General features: G+C 35.9%; 2 protein-coding genes across 5 annotated transcripts in view; one reads left to right on the top strand and one right to left on the bottom strand.

The window, feature by feature from the left end:
• Eno (alpha-enolase) overlaps positions 1 to 10,998 on the bottom strand; it is a 137,601-nt gene extending 126,603 nt beyond the window's left edge. For 2 of the 4 annotated variants that reach the window (XM_089106346.1, XM_089106343.1), the window contains exons 1-2: positions 10,772 to 10,862; positions 2,102 to 2,354 (exon numbers count right to left, since the gene is read on the bottom strand). In XM_089106346.1, coding sequence (XP_088962472.1) covers positions 2,102 to 2,341 — 240 coding nt within the window. In that variant the 5' untranslated portion in view covers positions 2,342 to 2,354; positions 10,772 to 10,862. The other 2 variants (XM_089106344.1, XM_089106345.1) reach the window with 2 other exon arrangements.
• A 10,147-nt stretch (positions 10,999 to 21,145) lies between these two features.
• On the top strand, positions 21,146 to 21,805 carry LOC148940198 (52 kDa repressor of the inhibitor of the protein kinase-like). Its single transcript, XM_089106096.1, has one exon. The coding sequence runs from the start codon at positions 21,146 to 21,148 to the stop codon at positions 21,803 to 21,805; it is 660 nt and encodes a 219-aa protein (XP_088962222.1).
• Positions 21,806 to 23,121: the final 1,316 nt, after the last annotated feature.

The following is a 23,121-nucleotide window of genomic DNA, read 5'->3' as shown; positions in this document are numbered from 1 at the left end:
GTACCAGGGGCATCAGATTAAAAACATTGTTTGCCCTCTGGACCCATCTTGGGTTTATTCATACCTGAAAATCACGATTTACCAAGATTTTTCTTACAATTCTTTCAAAATTGTAAGTTTTAGGGCAGCATCATATTCTCGTCAGTGTTGCCATGTTGAATCATAAGAAAAAGAAGCGAAAATTATAAGTTTAATTTGACAACAATTTTCGGGCATAAAAGCTACTTTTAAACTGGTTAACTAGACAAACAGCACTGACGGCAAAAGAGAAAAATTAAAAGATATTTGAGACTAAACCTTTGTGAGATATTTGAAATGTGCAGGTGTATTTTAAACGAGCCACACTTAAAAATTGCAAACATATTTACAACAGAAAGTTCCCAACACAAAATCAAATATCAACCATCCCTAATGTGACAATAGCTACACTTTGGCAAACCCAAATCAGAAAAAAGGGTTGCAGCAAGCAGCCAAAAATGGCAGGCCATTCGGCTCCTAGAGCAAAACCTTTGCCAAGATATGGTTCTCTCTTTTATAGGTCTTGTACAGTTCCATCACAGAGAAACAGAAAGTTTGCTCGTAAAAAATATTGTGAATCCAAACTTTTTGCTCTTTTTACTTGCTTACAATTTCATACAAAAGATTCAATCAGACTTTAGGGCTCAAGATTTGACATAGCAACAACAGGCAATACAATAGCAGGTAAAAAGGTGCTTCCATTTTTGACATATACTTAAAGAATAATGCAAATGGCTAAAGAAAAATCTTAAAATTGACATCAACAGAGCACCAAGTCTGTATTCTACCCGCCATATGTAATGGACAGAGTTGTCAAGTTCAAATATGAGCAATGGCCATTTACTTAGTCACCCATTTATATTATTTCTGATGGTGAGTGAGAGGGAAACAGCCTTTTTTCCGAAAACCCTTGCAAATTAAATTTTGAGCTCGTCCAGAGCTGAATCACCACCAAATCCTATAGCAAACTTTGGAATACCTCTAAAATAGTGAATTTAGTCAAATAACATGACATATTTGGCAGATTTAGACTTTCCACTAATGGTAAGATAATCTAAAATAGACTATTTAATAAAAAAGAGCTCCCATCTTAACATAAGAGCTCACATCCAAGTAATATGTGAGCAGTGTGCAGATATTGTTATGGAGAAATAGTGAAGGTTTCTTTGCTCAGAAACAAATTACCTACTTGAAATTCCAATCAGGCTAGTTAAAGAATACCCAGGATTATTAAGTACATAAATACCCAAAATCTTAAATCTACAGCATATTGTTTTTCCATATATTTTTCAGCACTCCTTCTTTTCTCTAGTCCTCACAGTAAATCAACCAAAAGAGAATACTAATCTTAGACTTTCACTAAAGTCTCCATTCTTTCCTTAGGTACTGAAAAGGTTCTTAATTTGGTTTTCCAGACAATGATATAAAAGATAATATAGACTCAAATCTGGTCACTTAAAGTTCAGACTTAAACACATTTAACCACTTTTTGGAATGTTTGATAATATTGCAAGAAACCCTTCAGATGAAAATCTATTGTAGAAGCAATACTTGTTGATGTAACAAAAGCCTTTAATAACTTGGATCTTTAACTTGCCTTATATGAGGCAAAAGCAAGAAGGGCAGAAAGATAGCAAGAAGGGCATAGGATTTTCGAATTTCCTTCCATAGCAGAGAATAATTTGTGGTCCTTTCTATTGAGCACAGATACTAAAGTTTACAACCTTTGGGGGAGAATCAGGGGGGTGTCACAACACGAAAAATGTCATTTCTACAAAAACAGGAAATGCATGAGGTCATGGTGGGTAGCAGCTATTCACATAATATATAGAACTTTTAAACATAATATATGAAAAGTCAATTAATTTTTTTGAATAGGGAAAACGAATGTTTTAGAGCAGCCTCATCAAAAAAAAAAAAAACCCTGGTGGTTTACCCCTGTATCCTGGAGTCAATTCTATGTCCATGCATGAAAACTTGCTTGCATGATAAGTTAAGTACAATGAATTTACTGAACATCTTATACCCCACAGCAATAAATGTATTAGATATTCAAAGCCACTAATGATAAAAAAAAACTTACCTTTGCAATTAGAGCAGGTGCAATGATTTCATTAACGTTTTTGATAGCTTTAAAAACACCCTTTCCATGGTATTCAGCTTTTACACCATCTCTAAGCTCAAGGGCTTCATAGATACCAGTGGATGCACCAGATGGGACTGCAGCTCTAAACAAGCCTTGTTCTGTGACAAGATCAACCTCGATAGTGGGATTACCCCTAGAGTCAAAAATCATTCGAGCATGGATTTTCTGGATGGCCATTTTTGCTAAATTCCTTAAAAAAAGAATAATGGAAGGTTACTATAGGTGAGCTTGGGATTTGTTCCTGAGTTTAAGACTGTGAGTATACCTGCATGCTGGGGAATTTTCCCTAAGTAAATGTTCAAGGACCCCTTCAACAGCTTTCTATGCCTGAAACAAGTTTTTTATTCAAGCCAACCAAAACTCTTGGAAAAAATATAAAGGATTCCCTCAACTCGAAATGATTATCATTCCCCCACTGAAATTTTTGGAAAACATTTTAAAAGACATAAAAGAACTGGATATTTGCAACTGAAATCCTCTTATTATGAAGCATTTGACCCTTTCCACTAGATAGTTACCATAGGTACAGTGGCATTTACAGAAGAGAGGATTCCCTGGCACAGGTAAAATTTTTTATGACTGAATTTCTATAGGGATTTCTGGTTAAAAGGCATATGCTAACAAAACCAACTATAGGGGAGATTCAAGACGCGATCATCAAGTGGCTTTGACACTAAAAAGTTGTGCCTTTAGACAGGAATAACCAAAATTGATGGCTCTTAATTTCTCTGAAAAATAATATTTCAAAGGAAGTCCAAAAAGAATTTTTGGGGAAGAACATATTTACTTAGTTTTTTTTTTAGCCAGTGAGCCACTCCTTCCTTGAAATGCAAAATGATTGTAAGGTTTATAGGTAAGGTACATCCTTGATTTTCATTCATGCCAAAAACACCTTGTTTTATGCAAGAAAAATAGCAACATTGTCCTTCACTGGCCTTAGAATCATTTGCTCAATTTTGTCCTTTTTTATCATGGCTGGTCAGTTTTGCTTTAGATTGATTTGTTTTGTATAGTTTTCAGTTTCAACAATTGATTCTTTTGTAATGGATGAAGGATCTAAAAGGCTATTTGGGTGCTTCATTCTAAAACAGAAGGGTGTCTCAGATGAACTTAAAAATGCCTTACCTGGCCTTATTTAGGGTAAAATTACTATTTGGTGGTTTTTCCCTGACTTGGATTGTCCAGTTAGGTAAATGAAAACCTGATTTAACTTTGCCAGTCGTTATTTTTTTAAATATGGCTTACTTTTTTTATTTTTTGGACTGTATGCCTTAGCAATGCAGTTTCAAGAATCTGAGCCATGTTTGATGCAAAACAGTTTTTTAAGTTAACTACACCAATCAACTACTTTCTGAGACAATGAAAAGCCTGTCATCTAGGTTTTATCAAAATAAGTGTTCTTGAGTGGGAAGAGGTGAATCCAAAGAGTATTAATTCCATAGTAGCCAACTTGTTGTTATTGTTTCTCCAATGCTTTGTTCTCAAAATTGTGTATTTAAGAATAATATATTATACCCAAAACCTAGAGTAAAAGAAAATAAGACTCAAACTAAATTGCAGAAAATAAGAGAAAAAGGTATCATTTTAAAGGGTTTATTTGATTTCTGAGTAAAACAATGGTTATATTTAGAAAGAGCATAAAAAAAGTCTTGAGTGGTATGTTCATCTAATTTATAGTTTGATAATGGAAATATCTCCAAATTTATCACTAAATCCTCTCCTTCCTCTCTGCATAGGTACCATGCTCTCCCTTTTTCATTTTAGACTAAATTAAACAGAATAGCAAAAGAAAACAGATTTAAACTCACAATCCAGCTGTCTAAAATATTCCTATTTGTATTGATGCACAGAATTACACTGAACATAATTGTGTTCAAATGAAATTCTTTACCATGAGTCACAAAAGAATCTTTGATGAAATGGTATAGTATTATAAACATTATGCTTTTACTAGATAAGGAAGAAGGGTCAGAAATTCAATGATTTATGTCTGGTTTTTGATCTGTAGTAAATAATTGAGATGAAAAATTTGGAAAGTAGTGAAAAAATTATGTCAAGTTAAGTGAAAGGGATAGTTACTAGGGGTTGATTGTCACTAGTGATAAACCACTAGGGATGGCAACCCTGAATGAAAGGGGATTTTTGGGGAACCAATTTTTTTCAGAACACTTTTTTTTCAAGAAGAGATAGTGGAAGCACTGATATTTTCAGCCAAAAATTTTTACAAGGCCATGAAAACTGCCAAGTAGCATTGCTACTATGGTACATCATTTTTTGCACAGTGAAGCACAACTTGTGTTTTGACAGCTTTTCTTTGAGAAAAAATTATTTTTATATGTAAAATTGCTAGTTTCAGAAAGAATATGCCAACAAATTTAAAAACTGCCAAGTAGCATTGCTACTTTGCTAACCCACTTTTTGCATGGCAGGTGCATGGCAGACATTTTATTCCTTAAAATGTCTTGGTTAAAAGTTGGTTTGTTTTTGTTATTGCTTGTTTCTCTCCTTTTTTTGGGGTGGGGGGGGCTGGTATGTTATTCATTGATGACATCTAGCCTACTTTAGAGCAATAAAAATTAGATGGTTACATTATATACTACTCCTTCTAAAGAGAATGGACTTGGACAAGCTTTATGGTATAAAAGTGAAACTTTTAGAAGTATTTAGAGATATATAGAGCATATGTTTTATAAAGTTTTCAAAAACTTCAAAAACATTCTGATTGTGAAAAAAGAATCTGAATATGGCTTCTCAAATCATTATAGCTGTGTTTTCAAGACCTAGAGTAAAAAAAGTATACTCAAAACTCTCTCTGTAGTTTCTGAAGAAAGAGATCTTGGAATCATTGTGGATTGTCAATTTAAGTTCAGCACCCATGCAAAATCTGTATTGTCATCTGCCCTCTAATCTCTTGGAATGATCAAAGAACTTTCTCCAGCAGATGCCCAAATTATTTATGAAGCTCTACAAGGCACTAGGTTACCCAAGCCCAGAAGTTTGAAACATCCCTGGTGTCACTCTACTTCAAGAAGGACAAAGAAATACTAGAAAGAGCACAAGAGCAACCAAAATGGTCAAAGGCCTTAAACAAATGCCATATGGAGAGCATTTACATTATTTGAAGCTTCTTATTTGCACATACTTGAGGAAAAATGACAACATGATTATGGTCCACAAAATTATTTCCAAAAATATTCTTTCAGGACTCCTTGTCCCACCCCCCACCCCCCTGGAAAGTTTTGTGATTAGAGGGCATCCAAGAAAATCTTCAAGAAATACTTCTCAATCCAAGAAAGAATCCACTTCTTCATCCAGTGAGTAACATACTTGTGAAATCAACTCTCTGAAGATACAGTGGCAGCTGATTCAACTGGTGCATTCAAGCAAAATCTCAACAAAGAATTGCTATACTGAGAGTTCTTGCACAACTGGGTATCTGTTGAGTCCTCAACCCAAATGTGGTAAGCAACTGCAACAAGTCCAATTCTAGTGTAGAGGCGTCTTTATCTTGGAGAGTAGTAGTTGAATGAAACTCTCAAAAATGTATCTAGAGCCTCAATGATTTTCTGGGAAGATTTGCTGAAACATCTACTGCTACTCCTTCTCTCTCCATAGGGCACTGACATTAAAAAATATTTACAAAATGGAAACCTTGCAAAATGGATACCCTGCTCAAATAAGGGTAAAACCAGTATGCTATTGAGCAAAATTATGTAAAACTAAAACCCTCACATCTTGTTACCAAATAAGGACTGAGAAGACTTCTAGGTCTATATATCAATGAATAGCTTAAAAATTAAGCTTGCATCAATAAGGTTATTACTAAATTACACAAGATCAAACACTTCAAAATAATTAGTTTATTGACTTACCTAGAAGGACCTCTTTTTGGAAATACCTATCATACTATTCTGATGTATATACTCTTTCAGTGTTTCAGTTTTATTCACATACTAGCCTAACAGAAAGCTGATTCTAAAAATGCAACTTTTATTGCTTGATATTTATTCTATAAATCACAAATATTAAATATTTTTTTCTTTTCAATTTCTTGTCAAAACAGAGACCATATTTTTAATTCATGGTGATGAATTATTGGTGAAAATTTTAGTAAGGTGGGGAGTGGGGCTTTGTTACTACCCTTATATTGCAGGTAATTTTTTTTGCAGTTCACATTATTGACTTATGAATAAAGTAAACACACCCCTCAATAACTTTTTTTATGCTCTTTCTAAACATAATAATCATTTTTGTCAGAAATGAACTTCACCCCCACCCTTATATATACCAATTCAGGGTATATAGCCTATTTGCACATTAGGAGTGGGGTGGGGGTAAAGTTTAAACTTACCTCTCATTTGCATCAGAACTAAAATTTACCCCCCTCCTAATGCACAAATATATACCCTGAATTGGTATATATAGGGTGGGGAGTTAAATTCATTTCTGACAAAAATGATTATTATATTTGGAAAGAGCATAAAAAAAGAAGTGGTATGTTAACTTAAAAGTTAATAATATGAACTGCAAAAAATTTACTACTACTACTAACGACCAACAGCTCATCAAAGAACCAATCCCCCTGAGGCCGAAACCGCTATGCACTCTCCTTCTCCGTCCCAATATATTCAAAACTTTCCTGCTTAGGTCCACCAATAACATTTCCATTTCCTTTAAATCTTTCTTGATGATGTTCTCCCAACCCAGACGGAGACGACCTGCTTTCCGTTTAGCCATAAATAGTTGGCCAAAAAGAACAATCTTAAGCAATCTTTCATCCTTCATCCAAACAACAAGCCCTAACCACCTCAACCTTTCTTTCATAATAGACCTAGAAAGCGGTATTGAAACACATTTTTCGTATAGCCTATTGTTTGAAATACGGTCAGTCAGCCGGGTACCCAGAACAATCCTTAAGCAATTTCTCTGGAAAACATCTAGCAAATCTTCATCCGCTTTTCGGAGCGTCCATGCTTCAGAGCCATATTTGACCACTGTCATCACTGTAGCTTCTAAGATTCTAATCTTGGTTTGCAGACTTATCTTCCTATTCTTCCAGACTTTTTTTAACTGTGAAAAAACACCCTGAGCCTTGGCTATTCTATTTTTAACATCTTCACTGCTCCCACCATCTTTACTAATAATACTACCAAGGTAAGTGAAACTGCCCACCTGATCAATCTTTTCATTACCCAACGTCACGTTTTCATCTTCACTTATTCCTAGCCTTAGTGACTTGGTCTTCCTAACATTAATTTTCAAACCAATACTAGCACCCTGAACTCGCAAAACCTCTAAAACTTCATTCATTTTGCTCACACTTTCATCTAGGATGCTTAAATCATCAGCATAATCCAAGTCCAGGAGACTTTTTCCTCCCCATTTGATTCCGTGGTCTCCCATTGCCTTTCCTGTGCTCCTTAAAACAAAGTCCATCAAAATAATCCATATAAAGGGGGATAGAACACAATCCTGCTTAACTCCTGATTTAATAAAAAACCAGCTGCTAACCTCATTTCCTACCTTAACCGCAGCAGTGTTATTCTCGTACATAGCACTAATCACTTTAATGTATTTGTCTGGTATACCATACAAGGATAAAACCTTTACTAAAGCTCCTCTATCAACAGAATCGAACGCTTGCTCATAATCTATAAAACTGAGGACCAAAGGTGTTTGAAAACTTAGGCACTTCTCAATTATTAACCTAAGAGTGAAAATTTGGTCAACACATCCTCTACCTTTTCTAAAACCGCACTGCTCTTCTCTTAAAACTTTGTCTACGGCATCTCTCAGTCTAAAAAGTATCATATTACTAAGCAATTTGCTACCTACAGAGACCAGACTAATGCCTCGATAATTACCACACTCACTTTTATCACCTTTCTTATAAAGTGGCTTAATTAAGGTTTTCCTAAAATCATTAGGTACTTCCCCTTTTTCAAAAATCATATTCATAATCTCCAATAACTTATTTCTAACCTCAGAGCCACCATATTTAAGAAACTCATTTACTACCCTATCAGCACCTGGAGCCTTATTATTCTTTAATCCTTTTAGTACTGTTTCTAATTCCTCCTCACAAAACAAATCCTCCTTCATATCCAAGGTATCACAAACTTTTTCATTTTCCTCTATATTTTTTCCTGCAACTCTATCTTGGTTAAGCAAATTCTCAAAATGTTCGGCCCATCTCGCTTTAGCTTTTGTCTTATCGCTAATTGCCACCCCATTCCTATCTTTAACTGGGACAAGTCCGGATTGACTACTACCTCTCAATTTGTTAACGTGCCAGTACAATATTTTACTATTATGCCGTCTAGCTGCATCTTCTAAATCCTCGGCAATTTTATCCATGGCCTCCACTTCACACCTCCTTAGTTCATATTTCAATGCTTTCTCCACTTTCTTTACATTTCTTTTGTTTACATGTGATCTATCACTCAGATAATTCTTGTACATGTCCTTTCTCCTTTCTATTAAACTTAAAGCTTTTTCACTAATAATATTAGCTACAGTTCTAGCTTTCTTCACTAAGACACCTTCAGCAACTTCACAAATTATTTTTCTAAAATTATTCCAACCATCTTCCACATTATCAAATTTTAAACTCTCAAGTTTAGTATTCAACCGTTCCTGGAAAGTTTCTCTCAAATTCTCATCGTGGAGTCTACTAACATCATAACTTCCCGGGAGGTAATTACCCTTCCGATATTTCAGCTTTAAATTAACCCTTGACACTACTAGATGGTGATCTTTACTTTTAACATCAATAACAGCACTCCTGTATACCCTAGTATCTTGTATTGATCCTACCAGTCTTCGATTTACTATAACATAATCAATAAGGTTTGCTGCCTTACCATCACGTGAATACCATGTTAGCTTATGAGCCATTTTATGACCAAACACCGTATTGGTTATAACTAGATTGTTATACCTACAAAATTGAAAAAGTCTGTATCCATTACTGTTTTCTTTTCCTACACCAAATTTACCTAAGCTGGGATACCATCTATCCATATTTCTACCAACCTGGGCGTTAAAATCTCCCAGCAATAACATCATATTTCTACGTGGGACCTTGTCTATTTGATCCTGTAACTGTAAGTAGAATTCGTCTGAGTCACTAGTATTTCAATCAGTCGGTTCTACAGGGGCGTATACTACTATAACTGATACCTTGAACTTATTAGTCATAAAATGAGCAATTAGTATTCTATTATTAATACCTTCCTAGCCTAAACAAGACTTAGCAGCTTCCTTATTCATCATGAGCCCTACTCCCTGTCTATGTAACCCACCCTTCCTGCCTGAGTAAACAAATTCTATATCACCTATTTTCATGCTTCCTATCCCTGGGATATGAGTTTCTGAAACTCCTAATAGATCCAGTTCGAATCGTCTGAATTTGTCAGTCAAAATGTCGATACGATAGTCATTTTTTAATGTTGTACCATTCCAAGTTCCAATTTTCATGTTCTTTAAATCATTGAAATTTTTTTTGCCTCAGGAAAAGCAATGATCCCGGATACCAGAAAAAATTTACTATATTGCATTATGCTGTAGTAAAATAGAGGCTGGCTGAAAACCCATTTCTATTTCTCTAGAATGCCAAAGAATAAGTGGGAAAGTGGCTTTTCCCATAAAGAGGTCTTTTATACTAGTAGTCTGGTAATAGCTTCCCAGGCTGTATTTTTATGAAAGTTTGATTCACCTTACTCTGCTACTTTCCAAGACAGCAAGAAGCATTCAAACTACAATTTTAATAGGCCTACTTTTGTAAAATCCTTGCAAGCCCCCCTCTAATGACACCACTGGGGGAGACCAGGGACATGATTGGGTAAATATCTACCAAATCATATTATTGACATGCATAAAGTGAATATACCACTCGATGCCTTTTTTATGCTGATTACAAATATAATAATCATTTCTATTGGAAATGAATATCAGCCCCCCTATATATGCCAATTCAGGGTATATATTTATACATTAGGGGGATGGGGTAAAGTTTAAACTTACCTCCTATTTACATCAGAAACAAAATTTGCCCCCACCCCTCCCCTTAATGTAGAAATATATAGCCTAGGCTACCCTGAATTGGCATATATAGGGGGAGGGCTGAAATTCATTTCTAATAGAAATGATTATTATATTCATAATAAGCACAAAAAAAGGCATCAAGTGGTATAGGCCTATTCACTTTATGCATAGGGCCTAAGTCAATAATGTGATTTGGTAGATATTTACCCATGATTGTAACAAAGGCCATTATTTCATTTGAAATGAACATTAAATGGAGAATCAATATAGGCTAGGCCTATGTTTCTTTTTGCAATTTTTTTTTAAATCTTGAAAGCCTTTAGCCTAAGCTAAATTTACTGATCATTCTATCAAGCCTATGTAGGCTAGATCCTTACAGCTAAAAAAGGGTTAAAACAAACACAAAGTTTGTCACATTAGGACTAAGATCAACTAGGTTAATAGGGTTGAAATAATAGGCCTAGCTTAAAATAGTTAAGAAGTCAGGATACTCACTTAGAACTTCAAGCTAGCATAAGCCCAGACTTTAACAACAGACAAAATTTGTCAAAGTAAACTCACCTAACTAATTGTATGGAATGTTTCTAAAATAAGATTGAAGTAGTAGCCTAAAACAAGAAAACTGTCAGGACTCTGGACACTCACCAGTTAGCCAGTTAGGTTGAAATTTCTAGTCAGCTGATTCTTGAAGGGCAAAGAGGACTTTTCTTAAATGATATACTTAAGAGACATCTGTCAAGAAAATTTTCGCGTTTAACGATGGCAACTCGCACTTGCATTTTGAAATGTAATTTCTAGGTAGTTAGGAAGAGATGAAGTGGTGGCGCAGTAGGCTTGACATAAGCTTGGCAATACGGAGCCCAGAAGTTTAATCAGGCTGTAGCAACACACTACAGGGCCGGTTGAAGGACCTTAGTAGTCAGGAAGCGTCGTTAATTCGATTATTTTATCATTTATTGGTACACATGAATTTAATTCGCTAGGGGGAACATCGGGGACACCCACATACAAAAAGTTAGTGCCAAATTTCAGGCAAGAATTTACTTTAGTAAATGACACATAATTTTTGGGATCCCAAGTTACAAAAGAAAACGATAACAAATAGATGAATTGATCGAAAAATATAGGAAATAGGACCCAAGCTTGAAGATCCCCCATTTGCACACGTATTTTGTCCGAGGTCTCTGGAGAAAGTGACTCCAAAGAAGCTTTTTCTGGAAGGCATCAAGAGAGGTACGAACGCAGGAATTTATTATGGGGAAGATGTTGATAATTCGGGCAAACACAAGATCAAAATTGTACGAAATTATTTGAACTATCTCAGAAATTAAAGCTTTGATATTTCGTCACCTGAAAGCCGTTTTGCCGAATCTGTTTTTCCAAAAAACGGCTATAGCTAGAGCGTTGATTTTTATTTTGAAATTAAGAAGAAAAATCGCTTATATTGTTGTACTTGTTTTGATTTGCTTAAGGTGAGCCTTTCCTGAGATACAAAGGAATGAATATCAGTTTTGACGAAACTGCCCGAAAATTCCGGAACAATGGCAAGATATGGCAAAACAAAATTGGCTCAGCATGAACTGGAAATGCGACTTTCGGCAAAACATATTTCATCTGATAGACAAATTTTAACTTTGATATTTACTAGACAATTAACAATTTCTGGTTTTAGCCTTCAGAGCATTAACGGCAAAGGCTGCTTCGGGACACGCTGTGATTTCAGCCGAAGTACTAGGTACCTTAGCTTTGTTACAATTTCTAATAAGACTTTTCACATATGCCACATCTACTGCTGGCATGAAACGGTAAAGCGACTCTACGTCTTTATTTTTGCAGTTGGCAACTCAACTGCTGTACTTGAAGGTACAGGTAGCAGCAACTTTTCCAAAACATTCACTGCTGACACATTGGGCAATGTCCTCCTTTGGCTAGCCTCTGGTGCAATCAGTGTTACGAAGGAGAAGTATCTGTAAACGAAGTTTTTTAGAACACCCTTTTGCATAGTCCTTGCTTAAACTCACAGTTTATAGAATTAGCAGTATGATCATTCTCTATCTCTCCCATTATAAAAACCCGGACAGGGGTGCGAGTGCTCCGGAGAACGTTTTTGCAGATAGAAACATAGGCGTTATCAGATCTTTTCGCGGGTAGACAAGTCAGATTTCTCTTGGACGCGAAACTTGGCTTCAACGTTGGAACACTAATTTTGAAGAAACTAATTTTAAATTAATTTATTCCAATACATAAATACAAATCGGTAGTTAGTAGTGTAATGTTATTATTGCATGTTTTTAGGAATTAAAAATAAGTTTCGAAGTCTCAAGTTGGTTTCAAAAGCATTTTGAGAAAGTTTCTGCCAAAATACGTGTTCCAGGCTAATTGGACCGCTAATGGCAGATCAAATGAGAGGAGTCGTTTGTACGCGCCGATATAAATATATATATATATATATATATATATATATATATATATATATATATATATATATATATATATATATATATATATATATATATATATATATATATATATATATATATATATATATATATATATATATATATTATATATATATATATATATATATATATATGATATATATATATATATATATATATATATATATATATATATATATATATATATATATATATATATATATATATATATATATATATATATATATATATATATATATATATATATATATATATATATATATATATATATATATATATATATATATATATAAAATTGTTCTCAATCAGGAACCCTTATCGCTATCTAAATTCAGAAAGTGCAAAGATTTTCAAACAGAGGTGTTTATTGTTTAAAGTTCAGGAAAGGTCTGCCCATTTCATATGAAAATATTGATTGAAAACAAAACTAGTCTTATCTAGGCTCTCCGCCAAAACAGGTAACTAGATTTTTCAAATATCATAGGAACTACAATCTGAGAAAATAAATATCACGACGTGAAAAAAAAATGATAAACTAACCAGTTGCGGATCCAGAGGGGGGACGAGGGTTACCCCCGTAAAGTCGTCTAAAGTAGTGTAATTTACCTAATTAACGCAAGTTTGCATTAATTAGACTTGCTCCTAACGTAAGTTTGTCGGATCAAACTATTTTGCGCCCCCCCCCCTAAAAAAATCCTGGATCCGCCCCTGAAACCATCACACCTACCCCACCAGTTATTAGAAGAAGAAAAAATTCCTTATTTTCACAAATTTCATCAACCCCCCCGCCCCCTTTTTTATAAAATCCTACATAGGCCGATCAGTTGAGTCCACGTAAATAATAGATTAAGTCATAATTTGTATATAAATTAATTAATAACTGTGAGATGGGACACTTGCAAACCACATGGCTGGCTCACCAAGTTTTTTTCTGCTTTCGCAATTACGAATAATGCACTTGGTAACCATTTCTCAGTGATTGACGATAACAGACTAATCCGCTAAGGCAGAAACAAGTGGGAGGAGCTTTTTGTTCGCACCGAGACCGAAGACCAGAAATTATCTGCGATAAGCTTACTGTCTATAAACTGTGCTTAAACTATAATAATTTCACCTTTGAAAATGGCACTAAGCTATATTTATAGTATTTGGACATTTTGGCGTAATCAGAAAATCTCTGCTTGGTCATTTGAATAATGAAAAACGGGTCACGGGGCCGAATTATTGAAAGCTTTTTTGTCAAGTCTAGTAGCAAAAAGACTTCCTTGTGCTTCAAAGACCTCTCAATGACGCTGTGAACAGCATCGACCTCCTGAATCGTCGAGTGGCCAGGCTCAGAATACTTCATTGTTATACTCTGGACGTGTGATCTTCTTCAGGATGTCTTGCATCATGTAGCTCATTATTTGATTACGATTTTGAGGCAAACATTAATCTGACCATGTAACAAAGTTTCTGATGTCAGGATAGGTAATAAAAACCTAATCAAGGATAGCATAAAGACCACTGGCAATATAATTTCCACTTCTACCAGCAAGACATTCTGACGACAAACAACAATAAACTTTTTGATTAGCTCTCCTGTCTGTCTACGAAAGGTAAGAATAGCAATTAAGTTAAAGCAAGTGATATTCCTTTTGTAAAAAAAGGAAGAAACATCCCCTTTTGGAAAAGAAAAAAACATTTTCCATATCAAAACACAATACGGGGTTATCCGAAACCCTGTCCTTATCTCTTTCTTCTTTGCTTTCTAGTTTTCCTTTCATATGTTTTGCATTAGAGGTTTTGACCTCCTCAGATAATTCAGTACGATTTTTTTATTCAGCCACCTTTTTTCTTCACAAGCATCGCATCATGTCAGTTTTAGGAACATGAAATGCAAGATTAAATTCACAATTTAAAAGTTTTCTGTACATATGTTCCTTGAGAGGCAGATTACCATCTTCCACAGACTTACTTTCATACAATGAATGCATTTTGCTTATATTGAGTGAAGGGTCGAGGAACTTACTGTTGGTTTTGGCACGACAGTAATGAGATTCAATGGTTGGAAAACTTTCAATATCTCGCATACATAAGTATGCAAGATCTTCTTCTTCACTTTTGTTCACAGGATTCACTAAGATAAGAAAGATCGTCTTCTTCTTATCCAAGGTCGCGTTCAACAAATAAGCAACTTTCGGAAAAACAGACCATGCTATAATTCCGTATGCGATTTGGCAAAATGGCTTTAAAGAAATCAAAAATATGCGATTCGGCAAAGGAGAACTGCAAAATACGAGCAGTTAGGGACGTCTTACAGCAATATCAATTAGACCATTCGAAAGAGAATTTTTTTTACACAAAATAGCGTTTGTAACTCAGTTTCGCCCAAAAAGGTTATTTTCGGCAAAACCGCTTTTAGGCGACGATTTCGAGGCGAACAAAATATCAAAAGTATATGAAAAAATTTGAACTAATGCAAAAACCTTCAGATTCCTTTCGGAGGAGGAACATGTCCAAAGGACCTCGTGCATAAAATATATACAAAGTATCACAGGCAGTGCAATAGCGCAGATTAAGTAAAAACCAAAGTGGCTTCAATGTATTATTTTTCTTTTTCCCAGCCCACTTAGTGTGGAAGGAGTTGTCATAGCAATTTCGGAGGGGGCTTATTCAAATAGAGATTGGAAATTATTGTGCCCTATCTAAGAGCCAAAAGTGAATATAGGGCAACCAGTCCCTCACCCATGCCCTTTTCAGTGGCCCCCATCAACCCCAACCAAAATTTTGAGATATTCATTTTGTTCAAAGCTATACTGCACCCCAGGATTATAGGAACCTCCAAAACCCACGGGCCAAGGGTGGTAAATTATACAAGTTGCCCGTTGTTGGCACATAAGTTTATTATCCGAAAAAAAGCTATGTTTAATCCTGGGTCCCCAAAAAGGTTAAGAATATTGAGGTGAAACTTTTAGGAAATGATGAGCTAAGTCAAAAGACACTATATGCATTCAGGATGTTAAAAAGGTTTTTAGAACATCTCAAGGATGATCCAGGAGATTTAGTTGAAACTTTCAGGGAATGCTGAGGGGAATTTTGAACCTAATCAAAAGACACCATGTGTACTTAGATTGTCAAAATGTTGTATCTACAATATCTTAGGAACGTCTAAGGGAATTAGGCTGAAACTTTCAGGGAATGTTGAAATTAATCAAAAGATACTGAGTGCATCCAGATCGTAACAAGGACGTATCCCTTATATCTGACGAATCACTAAGAGTATTAAGTTAAAATTTTTCAGGATATATTGAGGAGGGTTTTGAACTAAATCAAAATAATCTATATGCACCTCTGTTGCCAAAAAGGTGTAACTGCATACCTTAGGAACGGCTACAGATACTAAGTTGAAACTATCAGAGAGTGTTTAGAGGGATGTTGGACCAAATCAGAAGACACTATGTGCGTCTAGGTTGTGAAAAACACGTACCTACAATATCTCACGGACAAACAAGGTCATCACGTTGAAAATTTCGAGGGATGTCAAGGAAGACGCTCAAATAAATCAAAAGACACTATCTGCATCCAGGTTGGTAAAATGGCGTAAGTGCAATATCCCAGGAACAGCCAAGGGTACTTTCTGGAAATTTTTAAGGCATGTTGAGGGGCGATGCAGGTTGTCTAAAGGGTGTACCACCAATATCTCAGGAAAAACTAAGGGTATTAAGTTGAAACTTCTAAGGAATTTAGGTGGGTATTAAACTCGTGGGAATTCATTGTAGGTTATGTTCGTTTAGGTTTCACTTATTCATTGATACTGATCTCTGTTCGTGCTAAGTTTGAACCATGATTTGACTTTATTTCTGGTCATTTCTGGACTTACAGGGTAGCGTCAGGAGATTTCATTAAAAAAGTAAAATATTTCAAAGAAAATTGGATGTCTGATGAGATTAATCCATAATGCAATAGGGTTGAAGCTGAAATTTTTCTGTAAGAGATGGTTAATCAGTAGCTTTTATTTTCAAGAATTATTTAAAGTCAAAATCCAGCCAGCACAAAGCAGGCCTTGGTGAGTTTGGAAAATCTTGGCAGGGTGTGTATACTAGCGTAACTAGCACGAGTGCCTCCTGAGTGGGCTCTAAAAGTACCAAACATTTCTGAGTCTAATGAATAATCACCCCCATCCTTGCCTTAAATCAGATTATTTTAGATTGGGGATGACATAGCTTTATTCAAATGTCTAGATCTTTTTTTGAACATGATACTTGCAACAGATTAGAAAATTATTTACACAAATAATGAAACATAATAAATGATTGGACTGCGTTCATGATCCTCTGCTATGAAAATAAAATAACACTTTGAACTTCAAGTTTGTCACTCACTGCGTATGGGACTGCGATTTTGGAGGTGTATTATCTGTTGTCATCTCTGGCTGCTACTGGCATTTTCTTCTTTCTTGACAGCCGGGATTGGAGGGTTCGACATGGCATGGTGTTGGAGGAAATGATACTTGAGTGGTGTTTTCGGGATGTGATAAGGCGGGTATTTTTAGTTAGGCTGGGGGTGTGTATGAATTAGAATGTCGAGTAGAGCCTGGTATTTGAAATATAGGAGGAAGGTTAACTGAAATAAAGTCAACATTCCTGAATTTGCTTCAATTTGCAATTCTTTCTCACTAGACAGTTGTTTTCAAAACACCTTTTTAAACTTCCGGTTGCTATAGGCCGTGGTTCACTCTTTACTGGGGTACACCTGTCACTGCTGAGATTTTTATGGGCCAATGTTCAACATCCTTCAGGTCCTCGAGATTTGGCGGTCCTTCGCTTCCTTTCAATTTGAATTCCGCAGTTGTATTGAAATTAGCAGGTAGTTTTAATTTCCCAGTGGAGATTTTTGGCAACACAGCTTGGTCAGAAGAGCTTGGGGATTTGACAGTAGTGCAACCTGGGACGGACCGTACCCACTAGTTACCCTTCTGGTTGTGTAAGCCAGTAGACTTTAAGCTGATAGGTTAACGCGGGCAAAATTTTGTTTTCGTCACCCTCCTCTGCATTTCTTAGAACCTAGAAACACAAGTATGCATCAACTTTGGGGCAAACGAAGTAATCAAACACCAGATGGCAACGGTGATTCTTCTTTTTGATACTAGAGCCAGTTTCTACTTTTAACGTCTTCTATACTCTTTGGGCTGAAGATGATAATGGATGAATTCCAGGCTGAAAAGCCTAGTAACTCTATAATAACCAAAAATATTACTTAAAAATGACACCCGCAAGGAACGGTTGTGAAGTAATTAAGGGTTTATTCTGCTCATAAGGGCATGATCTTCATGAGTTTTAACTGTATCCATCTATCTTTCTCTTGAATTATATTTTAATGTGTTCTAATCTGACAGTTCATTAGATATAATTCCTTAAATAGCGACTTTTTAGATTGTCAGCTGTCGGTGAATAAAACTGGATATTTATCATTATAATAAACTTTTTTGAACTAGAATTTTGGTTGCCTGATTTTTTTCTTCCTTTCGATATTTTGGTAATTTCAAAAACCTTATGTAAATATTTAAATTTCTATTCCCAGCTATGAATAGAAAAAAGCTAATTTTCCTCAATTTGTCTATACTCTCATTATCCTTCCCCGAACTTCTTTGGTCTTCAAGGGCAAGTGTGCCCTTCCCAGAAAATTTCAAGATTTTCGTAATTGTTAAAATAATTTCTTATACACGGGCGTATCCAGGATTTTTGTTCAAGGGGAGGGGGGCTTCAAAAAACTTCATAATATATATTTATTTATATACATTTTTGTTATGTTCTTACGAGTCGGAAAAAAAATTTTTGGAGGGAGGGAGTCGAACCCGGTAACCATCCCCCTGGATACGGCCTTGTTATTGTATTTTTGATTTTGTGTTTGCTCCAAAATATGGGCATTTCCACCAAAATATTTCCAGCATACTTGCCTGTATCGACGACTCTTAGAAATTTTTTTTGGACTGGAAGATTCCTTAGATCTACGAAATTTACCTATGTGAGGATTCTATTTCCTATATTTGTCATAGTATTCTTGTGCTTTTCGAACTTAGGGTCCCCAAGATGTTCCAATCTCTCTCTATATAAATTCCGGCTTACAATTTGGCATTTCAAAAACATTTTTTTAATTTGGCCTCCCAAAATGTTGCCCTGAAACGAATTAAAAATCCAACGAACTAAAACCATCCGTATATGACTACCTAAATAAAGCTAGATCGGGGATTTAAGTTTTTTCCTGTCAAAAGGGCCTAACTCTATAGAAAAACGACCTAAAAGGAAAAAGTGAAATATATATCACTTGCTTTAAATTTCTTTTTCTTTAAAATAGTGAAATTTGATAGCTAAATAATCCTTTTTATATATCAACTGTTTTGTTTTCAGCATAGTCAAAATGAAACTGTAGAATTGAAGGGGACAACGAGGAAGGCAGAAACAGGCACGTAAACAGGGGGGGGGGGCAAGTCATTGAAGTCATTTAATTGCGGTCATCCTTGCAATTAAACCCAGACCTTTTCAATTGACAGTCTAAAACCAAGTGTTGCTGGACAATTGTGAAAATGCCGAAAAAATAATAGAGTGTTCTCCAGCTTTAGTGTAAAAACGACAAATTATTGAGGTTGACTCGGAAGAAAGCTCGGAAAAATAGTGATCAGCTGAACATTGCCGTTCCGACTGAACCTTCAACTTCTGCTCAAGAATCAATACAAAATGCTGAGGTAGTAGCAGATAAAACATGATGAAACAAACATTGATGTTGAGCTTGACACTAGAACAATTTTTGAAAGAATAGGCTCAGTTTCCGATGAGACAAAGCATAATTTACTGCAAAGGCATTTAAAACCAGACAAGGACTATCATTTTTCAGTTAATATCATAGGCTCCAAAACAAGGAAGCTTCAAGTTAGCTGGATGGATAAGAACGGTTGGCTAGTATTTTCTTCAATAAAAAAGAATGTTTCTGCAAATATTGTGCTTTGTTTGCTTGTGATCAAGCCGGAAGGAGGTCTCACCAAAAATTAGGGCAGCTTGTCTTGGAGCCTCACGTGAATGGGAAAAACGCCCTTGAAAACTTTTCTAAACATCAATCAAACTCCTACCATAAAGAAGCGGTTGTTTGGGGGAAAAGTTTTCTGGTAACAGTGAGTAGGCGAAATTCTCAGAAAAGAGATGAAATAGAAATAAACAGAAAACGGCTTCGTCTCATCATAGAAACAATACTGTTGTGTGGACAGCAAGGACTTGCACTGCGTGTGGACGAGAATTCGGGGGAACTGACCTTTGTAGAGCCTGTAAAAAACGATGGAAACTTTGGGACCTTGCTACGCTATCGGATGAAAGACGATCCAATAATGAAAGAGGGGTTCGAGAAAAGTGCAGGCAATGCCCAGTACTGCAGCCACAGAATTCAGAACGAACTAGTTGATATTTGTGTACAACTCATTACTGCAAAGATTGTTGATCAAGTGAATTTGGCTCATTTTTCACCATCCTGGCGGAAGAGACAACTGACATATCAAGGCAGGACCAGGTGGTTCCAGGGATTCGATTTTTGGACAGCAAAACTTTTCAGATCAGGGAAGGGCTTGTCAATTTTTCTGTTGTTGAAGAATTGCGAGGTGAAAGTCTCGGTTAATTTATCCTAAGTCAAATGGAGAAACTTGGTCTCGATATGAAACTATGCAGGGGACAAGAATATGATGGGGCTGCAAACATGAGTGGGCATTTGTCAGGAGCCCAGGATTTTATCTCGAACAAATATCCACTCGTCAAGTATGATCACTGTGTCGCCCACTCCTTAAGCTTGGTATTGACGGACTCGATATGAAACTATGCAGGGGACAAGGATATGATGGGGCTGCAAACATGAGTGGGCGTTTGTCAGGAGCCCAGGCTTTTATCTCGAACAAATATTCACTCGTCCAGTATCTTCGCTGCGTCGCCCACTCCTTAAGCTTGGTATTGACGGACTTGGAGCAAGATCCCTGATATTAAGCAATGTATGATGGTTATTCGTGAAACATTTAATTTCTTTCACTTTAGTGCCGAGCGAAGCGATGTCTTAAAATTTACACTGAAGTCAATCTGAAAGGAGTGTGCGAAAATCGATGGGTCGAAAGACACGATGCGATACAGATATCAAAGCAGTTAGTTGTTCCGATCTTTAAGGCCCTAGAAGACATAGAGACAAATTGAGACTCCATGGAGTCGTCAAAAGCCAGAAGTCTGCTCGATAAGGTCCTGAACTTGGACTATAAAGTAACCCTTATTGTGATGGATTTTTTCTTGGGTACATACTGAATTTTTCTAAGCTGCTGCAGTCGGAAAACATCAATATGGCTACGTGCGTTCACTGTGTCGAAAGTGTGACAGAAATGTTTCAAGATACATGAAATAAGGCGAAGGAGAAGTTCGATCAGCTGTTTTCTGGAGTCACGTGCATATGCCAAGAACTGGAAGTCATCATTGCCATGCCACGAAAGAGAAATGTCGTCAACAGCCCACATGATAGCCCGGCAGAAAAGCATATAGAATTTCAATATCGAGTTTCCCTTTTCATCCCATTCGTGGACCAACTCATACAGTCACTCGAATCTCGATTCACAAAGTGCAAAGTTATTCTGAAAAGCCTCAGCGGAATCCTGCCATCTTTTGTCGTAAAAGAGCCTATTTGCGATGTTAAAGAACTGGTCAAGTTATATGCCTCAGATCTAATAAGCTTGGAGTCCGCTATGAAGGCTGAGCTTCAACTATGGCGAGCTGAGTGGATGAAAGTAGCTCCCTGTCTGTTTCCAAACACGGCAATTGAGAGGCTGGCTGAATGTGAGCGAGGCATATTTCCCAACGTCCAAATGTTACTCCGTATTTTCTGTGTCATTCTGACTTCTAGAGCATGTGTTGAGAGGTCATTCTCTTCAATAAAAAGGCTACAAACCTATATCCGCAGCCGAATGGATGAACGTCGACTAAATGGCTTGGCACTTTTGAATATCAATCGAGATGTTTCTTTATCAGTGGATGAGATTCTGGAAAAGTTTACTCTTAGCTCTGCTTGTAGGTTGCAACTTGCAGTATGGGCGAGTCTCTATTTCTTGATATATGTGCTTTTGGTTTTTGCAGATGTTACGTAATATAATGGGCCTTTTATCTTCTGTTTTGAAGGATCCCCCCCCCACCCGAAACAAGTTCCTGCGTACATGCCTGGGCAGAAGCCCAACTTTTATCTATGTTTATTCTAGTTTGTTTAAAATTACCTTTGCTATAAATTTAAATTTCGGCTCGATTTAGGTTCCATTGATTCATTCAAAGTAATTTCTATTCCGTTGAAATTTGAATTATCAAATGAATATTTCATCTCGTTCCCATTTTTAATATAAGATTTAGTTTTCTTTAAAATGCTTTTTGATTTAACTGTCACTAGAATTTTTGGCTTTCTCTTCTTTTAAATTCCATATTCTTTAAAAATGGTGAAAACTAAATAATATTTTTAATAAGTCAACTATTTAGTTTTCAGTAAAGTCCAAATGACACTATACCATTTAAGGAGCTTCGAGGGAAGCGGAAGTCCCACTTTTATCTATGGTAATTTTGTTTTGATTAAAATTACCTTTATTATAAATTTAAATTTCTGTTCGATTAAAGTTTCATTTATTCATTCAAAGTAGTTTTTCTTCTGTTCAAATTTGAATTATTAAATGAATATCTCTTCTCATTTTGAATTTTATTATCACATTTAGTTTTCTTTAAAATGCTTTTTGATTTAATTTTCACTGGACTTTGTTGTTTTCATTGAGTGACAAAAAGCTACAAAATAAAATCACATTCAAAGAGGTTTAAAACAGGAAGAAGAATAAGAGTAATGCTAATAGTGTAGCTAAAGCCATTTACATGAGGTATCAAATTGGTCTGGCAAAATGTTTCGGGTTGAGGAAACTCGCTTTTCCAGTTCTATTCTTTAACCCAGTGTTAGTTCCAATTCTTCGTCTCTTTGCGTTTTTAGTCACTTTTATGCAAGGGACAAAGACCGTATCCACTAGACCACCCCCCCCCCAAAATTTTTTTTTTTGTCTGACTTGTAAAAAAGTAACAAAAATGAATATAAACAAACTTTTGATATGTTTTTTTTTATATTTTTGTACCCTCCCCCCCCCCCAAAAAAAAAACTAAAATCATTAATGCATCCTTGGCAAGGAAGTAAAGCTTTTAATTTTTCCAAAGCTTTTTAGCATCGACCCCCTCAAATATCTTTGATGAAGATGAGCCAGTTATATCAGCGTCCTTGAATTTATCACTTTTCTCAATCTCCAGGGACGAATCTTCAGAATTTTTCTTGGGGGGCAAGAGAGGTCCATATCCGTATAGTCAAGGGGCATTGGATATATAATAATATTCTTAACCACATTATTGGGGGGCAACTGCCCCCCCCCGCCCTCTCCAAACTACGCCC

Source organism: Artemia sp. Qi Xiang Cuo, chromosome 20, assembly GCF_049724085.1.
Source record: "Artemia sp. Qi Xiang Cuo chromosome 20, ASM4972408v1, whole genome shotgun sequence".
In the NCBI taxonomy this organism is placed as follows: Eukaryota; Metazoa; Arthropoda; class Branchiopoda; order Anostraca; family Artemiidae; genus Artemia; species Artemia sp. Qi Xiang Cuo.
Note: the sequence above shows the minus strand (reverse complement) of the source record. Positions and strands in the feature narration are given on the sequence as shown.

What these genes read in the sequence shown, in the direction of transcription:
- LOC148940198 (XM_089106096.1), top strand. Translation starts at nt 21,146, where the DNA reads ATGCCACGAAAGAGAAATGTCGTCAACAGCCCACATGATAGCCCGGCA.